The 19,147-nt window shown below is 37.3% G+C and overlaps 1 protein-coding gene across 50 annotated transcripts in view; it reads right to left on the minus strand.

Annotated features, from left to right (window-relative positions):
* ANK2 (ankyrin 2) overlaps nt 1-19,147 on the minus strand; it is a 337,670-nt gene that overhangs the window by 193,989 nt on the left and 124,534 nt on the right. For all 50 annotated transcript variants that reach the window (XM_045997625.1, XM_045997636.1, XM_045997637.1 and 47 more), the window contains exon 2: nt 5,208-5,309. In XM_045997625.1, coding sequence (XP_045853581.1) covers nt 5,208-5,309 — 102 coding nt within the window. The remainder of the gene's footprint in view (nt 1-5,207; nt 5,310-19,147) is intronic.

Raw genomic sequence — 19,147 nt, forward strand, 5'->3', positions numbered from 1 at the left:
CCTGGGTGGTTCAGTCACTTAAGTGCCTGGCTTCGGCTCATGTGATGATCCCAGGGTCCTGAGATCATGTCCCACATTAGGCTCCCTACTCAGCAGGAAGTCTGCTTCTCCCTCTCCCTCTGTCAAATAAATAAATAAAATCTTTTTTTAAAAAAGTCCATGTCTTTTAGTCATAGGAAAAGAGCATTCAAGAGAATTTCCAGAACATAAATTGTTCTGTTTTCATCTAAACCACTGAAGGAGAGTACTTCAGAAGACAGTCACAGAAATACTTTGCATGAAGCTACCCCCAGCATTTGTTAAATGAAATAAGAGTTGCACTTCAAACCTCTTCATAATTTGTGAGACAAAACGTTTTAGAGTTAGGGACAAGTAGCTGATGAAAAGTCTCTACTGGAATTACTTTGCACTGAACAACTATCAACACTGAAATGAAAATTCTGGGATTCTTGGTTGGCTCAGTCAGTTGAGTGTCTGACTCTTGGTTTTGGCTCTGATTATGACCTCGGGGTTGTGGGATTAGGCCCCACACTGGGTTTTGTGCTCAGCTCAGAGTTTGCTTGAGATTCTCATTACCTCCCCCTCTGCTCCCCCTCACACCCTGCTCTCTCACTCTCTCTCTTTCTCTCAAAAATAAATACATAAAATCTTAAAAAAAAAACACCTGAAAATTCTCAGTGCTCAAAATACTGGGCAGACATTATTCAAATCTAGTCTGAATCAGCATTACTCGGTATACAGCAAGGACCAGTATTAATGCACTGAAGAGAATTAGAGAATAATACAGAATCCAAAAACAAAAGGGCACGTATAACCAGAACCAGACAGATGCACCATCATTTGCTTCTTCTAGATGAGAGGTCAAATGATAAATATGTGACAGTATTATTTGCAGATGTATCTTTGCCCCATTTAACTGGTTAGGAAACTAGAAATAGTTCATTCCATACTCCATTAATTCTAGGAGTTCAATTCTCAAGTATTCATCTTTGTTGCCTTTATAAATTCACAGGCTAATATAATTGGCTTTGGTATTTTTTAAAGAAGGTCCAGACTGGATGGATCCAAATGGCATTGGTAAAAAAGATTTTAGTACCAGAAAAAATATTTAATTTAACCCAGATAAAAAGAAACTGTTACCAAATTGCTACTAAATGTGACCTTTCCTATTTGATGGCACAAGCTATGGGAATACCTTTTATGATCTGCTCTGCCTATGAGAACCTGCACCACTTTTGCTAAAGCTTAGGTGGAGAATCAATATAAAAAGATTATACTATTATAATAAGGATTATCATTTGCCACAATTTACTGAATGCTTATTTTCCTAAGCATTTTGCAAACATCTCATTTAATGATCACAACAATCCTATGACTCCAGTGTTGTTAATGATCCCTACTTTACATTGAGAACACTGAGTCCTGAAAAAACTGAATGCCCAGAGTCACATAGCTGGTTAAGTGGATAAAATGAGAATTTGGATTCCAGCACCCACATTCTTAGAGTGATTTCCAAAAATGTTTTGTGGTCTGAGTCATAACTATGTGAACATATGACAAAGTCACTGTTGGGTGTACCTTCTTGTTGGTAAAGGCCTGGTATTTTGGAACATGATTATTATTTTGAAAATGGTTCTTTGTTTGACCTTACCTTCTGTTTCTGAGAAAGGAAGTACAGGATCTAACTGATAATTTTGGATCTTTACACTTCGGTGGTAAAGGGTCAAGACCAAAAATTAGGACACGTTAAAAACTGTTAACTTTTGGTGTCATATCTAGGAGTATGGCCAATAAATAATAAGTGATATACTTTATTTTAAAGTCACTGCAGTGAAACCAATCAATTTTATACATGGGAAAAGTACCTGAAACTTCTGAGCCTTTTATTGATTTTTAACTGGCTATACATTTTTTATGAAAAGATTATAGAGTCTATTTTTAATGTCTGGATGTTAACCTTGTTTATGATATTATTAGACTGTGAACAAGGACTAAAATAAGAAAAGCATTAAATATACATGAGTTTAAGATAGGGAGCAAATGCTAAGATTTATACTCTTTTCTGAGTGTACAAGAGATAACAAAATAAATTACTAGTCTAATCTTTTAAAGAAAACAGAGGTTAAGAGATTTGTAACTACTTAGAAAAGAAAAATGAAGACTTGAAGTTTTGTATTTGTTTTTTTTATAAAATTGCTCTGTGCCAAAATTAAGAATTTTCTCATATCCTTTAAATGAATAAAAGCCAAATCATATTTTTGGATTAAATTTCAAAATTCTCATGGTAGTTAAGAGATAAATTTTATAAAGAAAAAATTTTCATCCAAATTTTAGTTTAAGGAATCTCAGAACGCCAACACATGTGATATTTTTGGAAAGCTGGTGCAGCCCAGATTGCCTTTCATTGAGAAATACAGCAGGGTACAGAAAGTCCTGGTTTCTATGTTACATGTCATGATGCTCCCCAGAAACCCAGGCTTACTAGCAAAATAATGGATACTTTTTCTTCTCTTCTTTCATATGCCCTTTTAGCTTTGAGCTTTTGCATATTTAAACATAGCAGTATTTTGGCTAAGGAGTTGCTTCTTTTGCCTTTCTAGTTGTTTAGAAATTATTTTGTACATTTTACTTGCATTTTGGTCATAATCCTGGTAGTGATGCTCTTTGACTTAAAAGTTCTTTTACCTATGGGGCGGTTGGGTGGCTCAGTTGTTTGATGGCCAGCTCTTGGTTCCAGCTCAGGTCATGATCTCATGGTTCATAAGATCAAGCCCACCATCAGGCTCTGCACTCAGCAGGGAGTCTACTCAGGGATTCTTTCCCTCTACCCCTCCTCCAACTTGGGTTTTTTTTTCTATGTCTCTCTCTCTCTCCCTCTAATAAATAAATCTTCAAAAATATAAAAACTAGGGGTGCCGGGGTGGCTCAGTGGGTTAAGCCTCTGCCTTTGGCTCAGGGCATGATCTCAGGGTCCTGGGATCAAGCCCCACATTGGGCTCTCTGCTCGTCGGGGAGCCTGCCTCCCCCTCTCTCTCTGCCTGCCTCTCTGTCTGCTTGTGATCTCTCTCCTTGTCAAAGAGATAAATAAAATCTTTTTTAAAATGTGCTAATTATTAAAATATATATATATAAACTAAAATTAGGGCACCCAGGTGGGTTAAGCCTCTGCCTTCGGCTCAGGTCATGATCTCAGGGTCCTGAATCAAGGCCTGCATCGGGCTCTCTGCTCAGTGGGGAGCCTGCTTCCACCTCTCTGCCTACTTGTGACCTCTCTCTCTCTCTCAAATAAATAAATAAAATCTTTTAAATAAATAAATAAATAAAAACTAAAATTATTTTAACTACTATGATGTTAATTTAAGGATGAATCAAGTTCTTTTTACACTAACAAGGGTAGATTAAAAAAAGATCTGAGCTTCAAGATAAATGAAACTACACTAAACACTCTGAAGGAGGATCTCGCTATCTCAGGACCATGTCTTGCTGCAGAAAACACTAGCACATGGGAGACAGACAGTTCTGCGTGACCCTGGGAACATTGCTTAACCACTTGCAGGTTCTGTTTCTGCATTTGTAAATTTCAACAAATGCCTACTTCATAACATTTGTCTCTGCTGTTGATGAAGCATCACATGTAAAACCCCCAGCAGAAAGCCTAATACACAGTGTCTAGTTAACATTAGTCACTTTATTTCTCTATAATTTCTATTTACTCTACATTCTTGAATAATAATAAAGACCAATATCAGACAACAAGACTTACTTTATACCTAGCAAATTCAGATGATTGAGGAGACTTGATCTCATATGCTGTATGGAGTTCAATTTTACTTTTTCTGATTCTTGGTGAATTCTATATAGTAATTATAATTAGTAAATGCACACCCTAAAAATTCCTTTCCATAATTTCACAATTTAATTTACCTTGCAACTCAGTGATATAAGAGTGCGTGTGTTATTATCTTGTTTTAGAGATTAAAAAAGTGTTCATTTCTGAATTCACCTGATAAAAGTGGAAATGGAATTTAAATTTCAGTCACTGGGCTCTAAGTTTTATGTGGTTTCATGATGCTGTGTTACCTTTTTACAAAAATAAATGTTCTTCCCTTTTATAGCAACATGTTATTGGAGAATTGGCCACTATAAGAAAAATATGTTAGGCATTAAAAACTTGTTGAGGTAGCTCAAGAAGTTAGGTTGGTCTATGAAGCAGATTAAAAACGGAGTATCATTTACTTTCTGTTAACTTAAAATCAGCCAGTATTATTCACTTCCCAGTCAGCTCTATCAAACACACACATACACCATACACACACACACACAGACCAACATTTAGCACACTGTAGTGAACACTGACGTCTACTAGACACTTTATTCATGGCATAAAAATCTTCGTCAAAAACAGCACAAAAATCTCAACATCCATGGAACCAAATAATATCCAAAATGTATACTACTATCTAGAGTCCTTATTGAATGAATATGATAAATGAATAATCCAAACACTTCATTTAGGGTCACAGTTTCAAATTCTTCTCATTCTAATCCATATTTTAAAACTAATTAGGGATAAAGGGGGGGAATTGATTTTTATTTTATTCTGTCATCTCTTTTTTTTTTTTTGAGAGAGAGAGAGCATGTGCATGTGAGGGTGGGAGGGACAGAGGGAGAGGGAGAGGATCTTAAGCCGCCTCCATGCTGGGGGTGGAGACCGACGCGGGGCTCGATCTCACAACCCCAGAGATCATGCCCTGAGCTGAAATCAAGTCAGATGCTTAACCAGCAGAGCCACCGAAGTGCCCTTTTTCTCTTATTTCTTTATCCCACATTTTAACGTTCAGTTGTCCATGAGTAAAACACATACAGCAGAGAAGAAAAGAAACCAGAGTCTGGATTACTAGTTGATGATAAATGAGAAATAAAACATTAGTCTCGGTCAATATTCCAGCCAGGAGCAGCTCAGATCATTTCACAGACAAAACTGACATTTGGTTGTTATTTTTGATCTATCTCCTTTGCTGCAGTCTTAGGTCTAGATACAACCGTCTGAGGCTTCAGAAGTTGGTGAGGGGATGAAAACAGACTTTCGTAAGTCTGAGTCACTGATATTTTAGTAAGTGCAATAGACAAAAAAATAACCTGGCGCTCCTGACATACATCTATAGACAATGAGTGTTTCTTCATTGTCCACAGAGCCATGTCCTTACCTGATTGCAGGTATTGATGTCTATGCCCCCCTTGAGATATTCCACTACTTTGTCCAGGTTGCCTGCTCTGGCAGCACGGAGGAAGCTTGCATTGCTGTCAGACTACGAGAAAGAAAAAAAGAAAAGAAAAAAAAAAAAGACCTCCAGTGAATTATTGTTAAATAAGGACATACAAAAGACAGAAAGTAAAAAATGTTTATAATGCAAGTAAGAAAAGCTTTCGTTGCAAACACTCCAATCTTGAGTTTAAAACACTTGAATAATAATTCCCAGGATAGGGTGACAACTTTGTAGTATTTCTAGAGAGTTGTTTAAAGTCAACGGGAAATATGTTCTGCTATATTAAAGATGTAAAAGAACTCTTGAAATAAAAATCGTTACTGCTTTATTTTAAATCTTCAGCCACAATTGAAGATGAATTTACACAACTCCCAAATCCAAAGCTACCCGTTCATTTTAGCTTCAGGATGCTTGTGACCTTATAGTGAGCCTAATGTCAAGCCAAAAAAGGAGTTGGAAAAGTAAAAGAAATTAAAGGGACTGGTCTTCTTTTTTTTTCTTTTTCCTTTACCGTTTTGGTTTTTCAGATGAGTCTGAGGGAGAATGCTGAGTATGGGTCATTTGGCAGTCATCTGTCCTCATTACAAGGGAAAAACAGAAAGCTCCAAGGATGCTTTGAGGAAAGAGGATAGCACTAGTTGGCAGGTGTGGACTAAGCCAATGCAAATTTTGTGATCCCAGTGATTTTTGAAAAAACAAGATTAAATTTAACCCAGCTGACACAATACCAGACGAAAATCCCTTGGTAAAGATAATCACTCATAATGGAGTCTGCTTTTTAACTCCTCTTCTTCCCCCAGGGCCTCTCAAAATCTGATCCTGGAAGAAACAGCTGAATTTTCACAGAATGTCCAGAGGAGAGTTGCTCCAGACATGAAGCTATAGTCATCCAGTCACTCTCGCTCGCTTGCAGAGCCTGACTTTCAAATCTTAACTCAATAACTTTGATAAACTTTGTTAGGTTCTAAAACACTGGTGTAACCTTATAACTCTTCCAGTGGTATGGTATCTGACTCAAGAAGATGTGGTAACATGAAAAGGGATGTCACTGACCTACTAGGACGTGAGACACAGTTGTGACAGCTCATGATCCCGCACTCTCCCGGTAGGCTCCCCTGCCTCTCTCCCTCGAAGAATGTGTCTGGCAGGGGCTCCTGGCACACTCTTTCAGACCTATTCATTATGACTGGTGATGATGTACAGAGATAGAAATGGAAGTATTTTCTCTGGGAGTCTCAAATTGGGAATTATTTGCATATTGTTAAAATGATTTACACATGGGAAGATGTAAAGTGGTAGGACCAAATTACCTCACATTTAACCCAAATACCATAATGACATGTATTTATAAATAAGACAGATAATGTATGAAGAGTGGAAGGTATGACTGAAATCTATACATCTGGAATTGATGCTCTGATGCTTCAGAAGTGGATCATGGTCTGGCTGCTATCCGACCGTTCTTCCCTCCCTACACGGCCTCCATGTCTCACTCTTTGTCCCTCCTGAGAGCCCTGCCCATGGCAGGGTGCCCTAAGTATATCTGCAATGCTGAAGTGACTGAGTTGTGACTCATTTTAAAATGCCTGCTCTATGAAATTATTTTGTGGTTTGTGGCAAATTCTAAACTCCAGGGAGATTTTCTACCTCAGGTTTCTTGCCACAGCACTTACAAAGGAAAGATAATGCTAGGCATTATGTTCTGTTAATATCTCAAAGGAAACATCATTTACTGTAAAACAACTAAAATTAAATAATATTTGGGCATAGAAACTATGACATTATTTGCCCTATATAGTTTTAAAAAAATAGATCTATGTACTATATGTTATATATTATATTTAAAATTATGCCTAGAAACTATTGCCATGTTGTACGTGGGGCTTAATAATTATAGTTGACATTTATCATTTGCTGGGGTTCAGGCTCAGAGCTAAGGGAGTCAGCCAAATGTAGTATATCCTTAATATTCATGATAATATTATGAGAGAGAACCTATTATTATGCTCATTTAATAAGTGAGGAAAAGGTTTAGAAGATTTCCAAGGTCACCCAATTATTCAGTGGAAGATCTAAGATTTAACTTATGTTTATCAGCCTAGAGCTAGTCTTAACAGCTACTCTATCTCACCCCTCCAAAGCATCAAGGCAGAAGTTACTACAGATACCTAACCTAGGAGCTACAGGTTTGTTTCAGTTGTGAGAACCACTGTTAACGCTCTTGGTCTACATATTTGCTCTGTAAATCACGGCACTTGCTAAATAGAGTTCCCCAGCTGAAGAGAGAATTCCTGGCTGACATCCCTGTCCCCACATCTCTCAGCCATCTATACACCTATGAAAAGTAAGAGCTAGGAGTGCTTGGGTGGCTTAGTGGTTAAGCCTCTGCCTTCAGGTCAGGTCATAATCTCAGGGTCCTGGGATTCAGCACCGCATTAGGCTCTCCGCTCAGCAGGGGAGCCTACTTCCCCCTCTGTCTCTGCCTGCCTTTCTGCCTACTTGTGATTTCTCTCTCTCTCTCTCTCTGTCTGTCAAATAAATAAATACAATCTTAAAAAAAAAAAAAGTAAGAGCTGGCTTGAGAAAAACTACTTAAAACCATAAGCATTTGGGAATGAGGAAAGAGGTGGTAAAGTACACATTGCATTAAACCACCCAGGGGGTGCCTGGGTGGCTCAGTGGGTTAAAGCCTCTGCCTTTGGCTCAGGTTATGATCCCAGAGTCCTGGGATTGAGCCCCGCATCGGGCTCTCTGCTCAGCGGGGAGCCTGCTTCCTCCTCTCTCTCTGCCTACTTGTGATCTCCATCTGTCAAATAAATAAATAAAATCTTAAAAAAAAAAAAGCCAGCTGACTATCTCTATCTACATGCCTAATAAGATTAAACTCAGGAACTAAGATCAGGGTGCCCCTATCATTCCTTTGAAAAAAAGAATACCATGTAGAAGTAGAGCTAGAGGGAGCACTTGATCCCGAAGGATTGAAGAAACCCCTGCAGTCATGACTGTGGACACTTAAAGGAAGGTGTTGGTCTGAAGGGAGCTGGAGCAGTGAGCAGTGCCCAAAAGACCCTCCTAGAACCTTCCTTAGGGAATGGGCATGACATGGAAGATTGCTTTTGCCGTTACATAACTGGTTTTCATAACTGCTTTTCACTTTTCTGAAGCAAACTTCTCAAATGCAGGTGCAAGCCAAAGACTTGCATCCAATCTCCGGAATTTTAGCAAAATAAATTCCCAGTGTTCTGGAGGGTCTAGACCCAATGGAAATGTGACATCTGAGCCATCCGGCCAGGGATGTCTTCAACGGTGAGTCATGAGTCACTTTCAGAACCCGTTAAAAAATCTGGTTTTCTGGAAGTGAGAAAATGCATTATAAATGCATTTTGCAAATGCAAATAAATGAAAGTGTTATTAGAAAAGAGTTCCAGAACATGGGTTTCAAGAACAAAATTAAAAGGAGATTTCAAATTTTATTTACAGATATTGACATCATTTTGGATGAAAAGTATAGACCTGCAAGGAAATATATATTCTTTTCCCACTTCCACATAGACACAAGCATACCATCCCTTACAATGAGGTCAATCTGTGATTAAAGCACTTGACACAAGAGCTTAAGATAAACAGTAGTCAGTCTGGTACCTTCAGTCAACACAGAGATGAAAGAGGATTCAGGGACTCATGGTGAAAGATACAGCAACTTTTACTATACTATGTTTCCCTCTGAGTACGACAAAAGTAATTATTTCCAAATTAAGCGTAAGTAGGGGGAAGTATGCATTCAAAATAGATTGTTGTCTCTTGGATCAACCAAGAGATTTCACACATAACAGCTCAATAAAGAGAAAATGAGGCAAAAGCAGCTCCTTGGGGGAAAGTCTCCAACAAGTGTAAAACTAACCTCTTTCGGCTCTGCTGCTTTATGTCCCTAGGTCTCCCAAATCCTAAAACCAATTTTAATTATGCTTATAAAGTCTGATTCTGGACAAAGAATTCAAGTGCTGAGCCCCACTTATTTTAATCTGCAACAGATGGATGTCATTAAAACTTGCCCCTTTTACTACCCTGGTGTGGCATCTCAAGCCAAGAAAGAAAAATTTCCTTTAAAATTCCTCTTGACACAGTTCTGTACATTTTTTGTATCTGAATGTTAGAAAAACAGAATACTTTCTTAGCACCCAGCAGGGTGGACATGAGAGGCAAGAGGAATGTGCCTTCACAGAGACACATTGTATCCTAAAGAAGTACTTCCCCAAAGTCGAGAGACATACTCACAGGCTTTCACGAGTTTGCCACAAGGTTTTGTTTGTTTTTGTTTTTGTTTTTAATTCTGTGCTTCCATTTCAACAATAACCTAACAAAAATATAAGCATGTTCTAGGTCAACTAGACGGTTACCCTTTAAAGAATACAACCATGTAATTTGGGTATAAACCTTTGTGCTTATAATTCAGCGCATAACGAGAAGTAGAGATGACACATAGATGCATGATATGCAAAACAGTTTGCTGTGGGGCAGAGCATGATCAGAGAATCTGATCATTACACACTGCAGGACAGCACACATGATAAAACAAAAGAACAGCAGTCAGCAGCCACATTAAAGTAGCAAATAAACATAAGGCTCAGATGCTGTCTTTGCACGGTTCAACTCGCATCAACCACTAGCAGCGAGTGTAATAGAACATTCGTGGTAAGACATTTCTCAGTTCCCAATTCTCACTTTCACTGGATTACAGATGTACAAACCTGCACTGCAAACTAATTTCTTCTCCAAGTAAATAGAGCTTTAAATGATTATCAAATGGCATGCCAGTGAAACTGACATTAGTAAATTTCTCTGATAGCTTGAAGTTTTATTACTCTGAAGTGAAAAACAAAACCTTACAGGATTAATAATGGTTTGTACAAACTATACAGAAAAGATACCCGTTATGTTATTTTTATCAAAGTCAAATTCAGAAGCATATTAAATTACAGATATCTGAGGTCATACCTCTTGACTATTAAGCCCAATATCTTATTTAGTTTTAGTCAGTTCTACCCATTCTATTAAACTGGAGTCAGGGATTTGAAGAATGCTCATTTTGTGGTTTTCTTTATGCTTAATTTGTAAAACCTTCCCTATAGTAATGGTTTAAGGTTTTTAGGAGTTTTGAGTCCTTTGAGTTTACATTTAAATTAACACTATGTAAGATAACAACCCTAGAGGTCATGAACTTGTTTTTATACTTTGAAAAAGTAGACGACATTATTAAAGTTTGAGAAACACCAGTCAAATAGTGTAAGTTGGCCAAGAGCCTCTACTGGCCCAAAGACAGCAAAGCAGAGAACCTCCCCTCAGTCTAGCTTACAGTAGACCCTCCACACATATTGGCTGATTAACCTCAAGGAAAGCACATGTTCCCTGTGGAATTTTAATAATTTGCTTATTTTCTTAGGATGCAGCTATTCCTTTATAAAAACAGGATGGTTTATCAGCCTAGCTGAGATTCACATTTTTAGAGTAATACAAAATAAATAAAATTTATTAAAATCACTTGGGGGGAAAATCTTAATAGGAATATCATGAAATAGAGGACAGTTCTACAATTCCTTAGGTCTTGTCCTAGGAATGCTGGAGAAGTTAACTCCATGTTCACCAAATCACAAGTTGTATGATAAGTCTTTGTGTATCTCAGTTTCCTTATTAAAAAATAAGAGTACTTCATAGAGTTGCTGGAAGAATTAAATAAAATGTTTTGAAGGTGCTTAGCCCAATGACAGGCACAGAGGACACACTGAGCTTGTTTTTATAATCGTGGTTTTTCTTGTAAATGATAAATGAAAATAAGAATGGCAAATCTAAGTATAGATGCATACGCATGATCTTCTTTAACTATGAAGGTTGTTGCCAGAAGACCAAAGTATTTGAAAATACTTTGATGTGTGCAGGCACAAAAGGACAAAGAGGGAACCAGAATGGGAGGGGTGTGGTCTGTTTCCAATAATAAAGATTTTACAAGGCACCCTCTTTGTGATATATCAATGCTCTTACTTAAATAACCATACTTCTATAGGAGGGCTAGATTGTATAAATAATTTAGGTCTTTTAGTAGATCAAATTATTATCAACTGTCCTGTTATAAACCAAAATTCGGGGCAATTGAGAACTGCATACTAAGTGTACTAGAATTTTTTAGAAATGATTTCACAAGTTGTCTTTCTGCACTTAGAACACACACATGACGGGTAAAGTACTACACCACAAAATTCCACTTGATAACTTCAATTCAGCTGCCACTAACAACAAAGTCTTCTATAGACCATAAATTTGTACACTCTAGCTCCAGCATGCAGATTAACCTACATTTTTAGTGTCATTTCAGTATGTCTTTAGAGAGCTACTAAGTACAAAATACTGACAGATCATCTAATATTCAAAGAGTGTTAATGCAACTTCCTCAGATTGTTCTTATTCCAGAGACCTATGTGCTAAGAAAATGGGCTGAAATAAAGGTGTTTTCACTGGAATATAGATATCATTTTGCTTTTAAAATATTATTTAAAAATAATTATGACACATAAAATTGAGACTTGGGACCAGAACTATAACTAAGTTTAATGAAACAGATAAATTCTACCTGAATATTTTAAGCATATATCTTGTTGTACATGAGATTGTTTGGAATTACATCTTTATATAAAGACAAGGTATTTTTTTCCTTTAGTATTGCATTTGACATTGATTTTTTTAAAAGATTTTGTTTATTTATGAGAGTGAGCCCTCATAGGAGCTGGGGGGGGTGGTGGCAGAGAGAGCAGAAGAAGCAGGCTCCCCACTGAGCAGGGACCCTGAGACAGGGCTCCATCCCAGGACCCCAGGATCATGACCCAAGCCAAAGGCAGACACTTAACCGTCTGAGCCACCCAGGCACCCCTTAACACTGATTTTTACTAGCACACTAGATAAATTATTTCACTCATCAATGCTTTCCTTAAGATTATCACTTGTAAAAAATAAGAACCCAATTCCATCCCTTTCAAAATATTAAGGCTATTTCACAGTACTATGTGAAGATTCATAGACCCCTCATACAACTCTTGAATTTTAAAAGAATAAAGCTGGAATATTATGCAGCAATAGGAATAGGAATGAATATAAACCATATCTATACATAGCCTCAACAGCTCTCATAAAAACAATGTCAAGCAAGACAAGTAAGACCTTAAAAAAAGAACATTTATATGATTCCATTTATTAAAGTTCAAAAATTGACAAAACTAATTACACTGTTAGCAGTCAGAATAGTAGATTCTGGGGGCGCCTGGGTGATGGAGTTGGCTGGGCAGCTGATTCTTGCTTGGTTGATTCTTGGCTGATTCTTGGTTTCTCCACATTCTGTGTGGAGTCTGCCTGGGGCTCTCCTTACCTCTCCCCTTGGCCCTCCCCACCTGTCACACTCTCTCTCTTTAAAAAAAAAATGAATGATTCTTAAAAAAAAAAGAATAGTAAATTCTGGAAGGAGGCAGTAAAACACATTGGTTGCTGATAATGTTCTAGTTCTACTTTCTGGTTCTGGGTGTTGTATACAGGTATGACAAATATCAAGATGAACACTATAACTGATGCATTTTTGAATGTATGTTATAATTAAATGAAATGTTTACTTAAAAAAGATGGTAACATTGAAAACTAAGTTGTCTTCAACTTACATAATGGTAACAAAATCACTGAAGACTAAATAGATGAAAACATTAGTTTTCAAAAGCAGTATCTTTTTGTCACTGTGGAGACAATTTTTCTAATGCAGAATGTTCATATTATGCAAGGCTTTAATTGAAAATATATTTAAGGTACTACTCGGTCTAAAAAAAAAACAGTACAGAGTACTAGAAATCCACAATTTTGTTCTTTAACTGAAAATGTTTCCTAAGTCAAATTTTAGAGCATTTTTTTATTAGTTGTTACGATGTCTACTGAGCTTTGCAACTATAAAAACCTTTTGATATGATTTGACCATATATTGACTACATTTTTCCTTTAGCAATAGTGGTTATTCCACTTTTCTTATCCTTTGTGCATATCATACAAACAGTACTCCTCCGGTCTTCAAAATGCTTACTACAAATCAAAGAAGACCAGATCTGGTTCTGAGATCTCAGTTTTTAAATCTTCTAGAAGAAACATAAATGAAGTAACTTGCCACAGATAATTTACAAATCTCTACTAAGAAAATCAGAACAATAGGGAAAACAGTTTGCTGTAGCTTTAGTTCAGATGTCAGATTAAGTACTTGAGATTCATCTTAAAGACTTAATTTGAAGAGCAGTGCCACTGAATGCTGCGGATTTTTTCAAGGGGTAAGGTAACTCTTTGGGAGGTGTCAATTACACGGACAGATTTCAGACATCACTGACTCTGTCAGGTAAGAACCTTAATGATTGCTTTAGCTAATAAACTACTGAATGAAAGTTAATATGCCACTCTTTGAGCTGGTATATTTGCAAAGTCCTGCTTTTTTCCATTCAAGATGCTGATGATGCAAAGGCAAGCAACAAAGTCCACAAATCCTATACCGAATATTATAGGTTCTCCATAGTATTCCCTAATATTTTCAATAGCTAAGGTAACATGGAAATCTGCATTTAACATACCAACAATAAAAATAATGGAAACTTAGAGATCCACAATAGAAGTTGAATAATATATACTACATCCACATACGACTGAATCCTGAACAGTTCTCTGTTATTGTTCAGGGATCTCGAACTAGTATTAATTGTGTATAAAGTAATGAAAAAATTAAATAACTTGTATCCCAGACCAAATCTATTTTCTAATTTCCAACTAGCTGGACATCTCTGTAAAAATGTTCTGCCAACATTAAACTCAATATGCCCCAATGAATATGGGCCAAAACATGGAAGAGCTTATCAAGCTTTTATGCAATGTTCACAAAATTTCCAAAGGAATTTCCTTTTGGACCATCACTGATTTTATTAAAAAGAGCAGGATTTATAAATGAATAATAACCAACTGTAATAACATTTAGATCAGGAGGAAAAAAAGAAAGCTTTTGATGTGACTGGGTAACAATATTAAACTCTTTAAGGAATCTTCTCCACACAAAACTCTTTTCATTCCCTGACTAATCAGCATGTTCAAATTTTACAGGACCTTGGGGGGGAAAGATATGTTAGAGTTCATCCCACTGCTGTACTTAAAAATCAGGATAAATGGACCTGAATTAGGTTTTAGTCTCCCCTGAAGCCTCTTAGAACAGTCAGGATATGAAAAAAACAAACCCAACCAAGTGAAAATACCTTTCATCAATTTTTTATCATCCAGGCATCCTACAGCATTAATTTACTATCGCCCTTTCAAGGTAGGCACTGCATCTGTATCCCCATTTGTCTGATAATTCTTTAGACCATCTGTTCTGAAGCAGTCATCACTCAAACAGAAACAGCCTCGTGACACGACACAGATGAAGTGCGGACCGCACCCCCACGGATGGCACATACTAAAAGCTAGACTGCTTCTTTAGCATTGAACTATTCAGGAGTGAAAAAAAAAAAGGTACATTCTTACTGAAAACTTCAGAATGACTTATTTTATAATATAACCACTATCTTAATTGCATTTTTTCCTTGTCATGGTATATATCCTTAACACAGTTGATTTTCATGTAGCCCCATTAAGTAGTATGGAAACATAGAAGGGCTTTTTGTTTATAGCAGCCTAGAGTACATCTGTAAGTGTCAGTCAGATTGATTTTTTTCTAGGGAGATCACTTAATTACAGCTTAACAACCCCACACTGTGACAACCTGACTCTACTTGTTTAAATGCAGTTCTGAAATCGTTTATACTGTTTTTTAAAAAAGACCAAGTTAGAGGAAATGCATGTTACCCAATTTAAATTTTTTATTTTCCTTTATTTTGATGACATAAGTCCTGCAATTTTAACACAGAAATTTGAATTCATTACTTTCTAATAGAATTTCTTGTCTCAAGACAATATATTTATTTTCTAGGAATAACAGACCCAAGAATTCTTGTTGTGCCACCCTTGGAGGTGTTTGTTTTTTTTTTTTCCTTTTGGAAAAATCTTTCTAATTATTGGGTGTCAGGAATTTCAGCATGATAATTATGTTGCTTATTAGAAATAATTTGTATGTCTCTAGTCCCTTTCCTTAAACTGCTATTAAGTTCACTGTCATCTGTAAGTTGGCAAGGGCCCATCTTTCCACCATGCATATAATTTCTGAGAAGTTGTTTATCTGCCCCACTCTCTAAAGTATGTAGGACCCAAAAGGGCATGGCTTCAGCCTCTTTTGCATGTTTGTGATGATCTACGTGGACACTGAGTGCCAACAAAGAACTTTAGAAGGCAAAATTACAATTCAAATCAGTCAGCATTATGTGAAATGTAATATGTACAATCATTTTTACACCCATTTCCTGGCCCCCATCATACTGGTTCAGTGGTAGACAGCAGAATGTCCACAAACTTTTTTTAAATTAAATTTTAAAAAACTAAAGAATCTGTAGTGTATCTGCATGGCTCAGTCGGTTAAGCAGCTAACTCTTGATTTCAACTCAGGTCACAATCTCAGGGTCCTGGGACTGAGCCCCATGTTAGGGTCAGTGTTCCACCAGGAGTCTGCTTGGAATTCTCTCTCTCTCTCTGCTTCCCTACCTCTGTGCTCACACATGCGTGTGTGCTCTCTCTCTCAAATAAATCTTTAAAAAAAAAATCTAAAGATTTTGTAATATATGCACTGTTTAAGAAGGAAATAACTTTCTTTAAAAGATTTTATTTATTTATTTGACACAGAGAGAGAGCACAAGCAGAGGGAGTGGAAGAGGGAGAAGCAGATTCCACACTGAGTGGGGAACCCGACACAGGACTCAATCCTGAGACCCCAAGATCATGACTTGAGCCGAAGGCAGTCACCCAACCAACTGAGCCACCCAGGCACCTGAAGGAAATAACTTTTAAGTTAGACTCACTAAATGGCCTTGGTTAAATTATAGCAGGGTCTATGGTTGTACCTACCTAAATGTGTACACACTGAAAAATCATAGCTTCAGTTTGAAAAAAGTGTAAACAAATTAGTCAGACCACAAATTATTTTGATAACAAATAATTACAATAGTTTAATCAGTCCTTTACAATAAATTATTTAGTCAGGAATCAAATATTTTTGAAATACCTACTGTGTTCTAGGCACTGTGTTAGATGTAAGGGATTGAATGTAGAATAAATATGATCCACCCTCTCAAAAGATTTTAAAAGAAATATTTTAGCTGCAGTACAGTCCATAAATTAGAAGTGGGCAAAAATGGATGCAGGGAGATCAATTTAGAGGTAGGAGTCCAAGCAATAAATGCTTGTTTTGTTTACAAACATATTACAAACTAGTATGTTTGCTAATAAACATATACAGACATAGAATAGGAATGATAATATACTATTTGATAAATTTCCTGGTAACAAGTCAGGTGGGAAACACGGCAGGCACGGGGACTTGCATGCACAAAGTCATAGGAGCATAAAAGAACATAGTATGCGAAGAACTCTAAGTAATTCAGTGCATGTGAATTACAAACAACATTTTGAAAACAAGAAACAAGTAAAATTCTAAAAGTCAGGCAGTGGCCAGACCATGAATGTTCTTGTATGCCATAAGAAGATTGTTACCTTTTAGGTTGGGGGGCTGGGGGGAGCCAGGATCAGAATGTTGTTTTAAAATGAGTTAAGAGGGGAAAGAGAATGGAGTTTGTGAGACAATTTGGAATACTATTGCAATCCTGACACACAGGGTTACCAGGGACAGCAATGTGAAAAGGACGCAATTTGTCATATAGGGGAAAGAAGCTGTAAAATTTGGGGAAACAGAACTTGAGGGTTTATAGAAGAGAAGAAATTAAGGAAAACGTAGAGACATCTAGCTTTGGCAGGTATTAAGTGACACTTCCAATCAAGAACAGGAATTTGGGAGATAAAATACCCCAAAATCGGAGAGAATACAATAGTTTGGTTTAACACTGATTAAATTTGAAGTGCTATCACTACATAGTTTACTACTATATCTTGGAAATACAAGACTGAAAAGTCCAGGAGAGGGGCACCCAGGTGGTTCAGTCAGAAGAATATGTGACTCATGATCCCAGGGTTTTGAGTTCGAGCCCCATGTTTGGCAGAGATCACTTAAACATAAAATCTTAAAAAACAAACAAACAAAAAAGTCCAGGGGTGCCTGGGTGGCTCAGTGGGTTAAACCCTCTGCCTTCAGCTCAGGTCATGATCTCAGGGTCCTAGGATCGAGCCCCGCATTGGGCTCTCAGCAGGGAGCCTACTTCCCCCACTTTCTCTCTGCCTGCTTCTCTGCCTACTTGTGATCTCTGTCAAATAAATAAATAAAATCTTAAAAAAAAAAAGTCCAGGAGAGTCTGAACTAAAGAACTAAGCCAGAGAGTAACCTCTGGAAGATGGCACTGGTTTGTTTGCTTTTTTAAAATTTTATTTTATATATATATTTTTTTATTTCTTATTTTTTATTAACATATAATGTATTTTTATCCCCAGGGGTACAGGTCTGTGAATCACCAGGTTTACACACTTCACAGCGCTCACCATAGCACATACCCTCCCCAATGTCCATAACCCCCCTCCCCCTCTCCCAACCCCCCCTCCCCCCAGCAACCCCCAGTTTGTTTTGTGCAATTAAGAGTCACTTATGGTTTGTCTCCCTCCCAATCCCATCTTGTTTCATTTATTCTTCTCCTACCCCCCTAACTCCCCATGTTGCATCTCCACGTCTTCATATCAGGGAGATCATATGATAGTTGTCTTTCTCCGATTGACTTATTTCACTAAGCATGATACCCTCTAGTTCCATCCATGTTGTCGCAAATGGCAAGATTTAATTTCTTTTGATGCCTGCATAGTATTCCATTGTGTATATATACCACATCTTCTTTATCCCTTCATCTGTTGATGGACATCTAGGTTCTTTCCATAGTTTGGCTACTGTAGACATTGCTGCTATAAACATTCGGGTGCACGTGCCCCTTCGGATCACTACGTTTGTATCTTTAGGGTAAATACCCAGTAGTGCAATTGCTAGGTCATAGGGTAGTTCTATTTTCAACATTTTGAGGAACCTCCATGCTGTTTTCCAGAGTGGTTGGACCAGCTTGCATTCCCACCAACAGTGGAGGAGGGTTCCCCTTTCTCTGCATCCTCGCCAGCATCTCTCATTTCCTGACTTGTGAATTTTAGCCATTCTGACTGGTGTGAGGTGATATCTCATTGTGGTTTTGATTTGTATTTCCCTGATGCCAAGTGATGTGGAGCACTTTTTCATGTATCTGTTGGGATGGCCCTGGTTTTTTGTAGTGATACCGGATTTTGCTTTACTCTTTACCACTTCTCTGTCCATAAAACTCCTACAACTAAGGCAGCCCTTTGTATTGCCCCAGGAGGTGAACGGTGTTGGCCTATCAACCTCTTGCATGAAAATCCAGGAAGTGTTAATAAACTAGAAATTGCAGTATATATGTATACAGCAGTGTATACACACATAGATACATATATATGTATGGATACAGATATATACATAGATACATGCATATAAGTATATATATATGTGTATATGTATATGTGTATATATATATCTCAGTGAGACTAAAATAGACTTCTGTACAGGAGCTTTCTAATGAGCTCAGAATACTGGTATCATGCAGCTGACATTTCCCCATAAGACTGGGATACAACAGAGGTATTGCTTTATCCTTAATGGATGTGACCTGCTGTAACATTCTAAATTTACCTCCGTGCTATGAACTGCAATTGTCAAGAATGGTTTGAGCTATTCAATTCTAACTCTG

This window comes from Meles meles, chromosome 2 (genome assembly GCF_922984935.1).
Source record: "Meles meles chromosome 2, mMelMel3.1 paternal haplotype, whole genome shotgun sequence".
NCBI lineage: Eukaryota > Metazoa > Chordata > Mammalia > Carnivora > Mustelidae > Meles > Meles meles.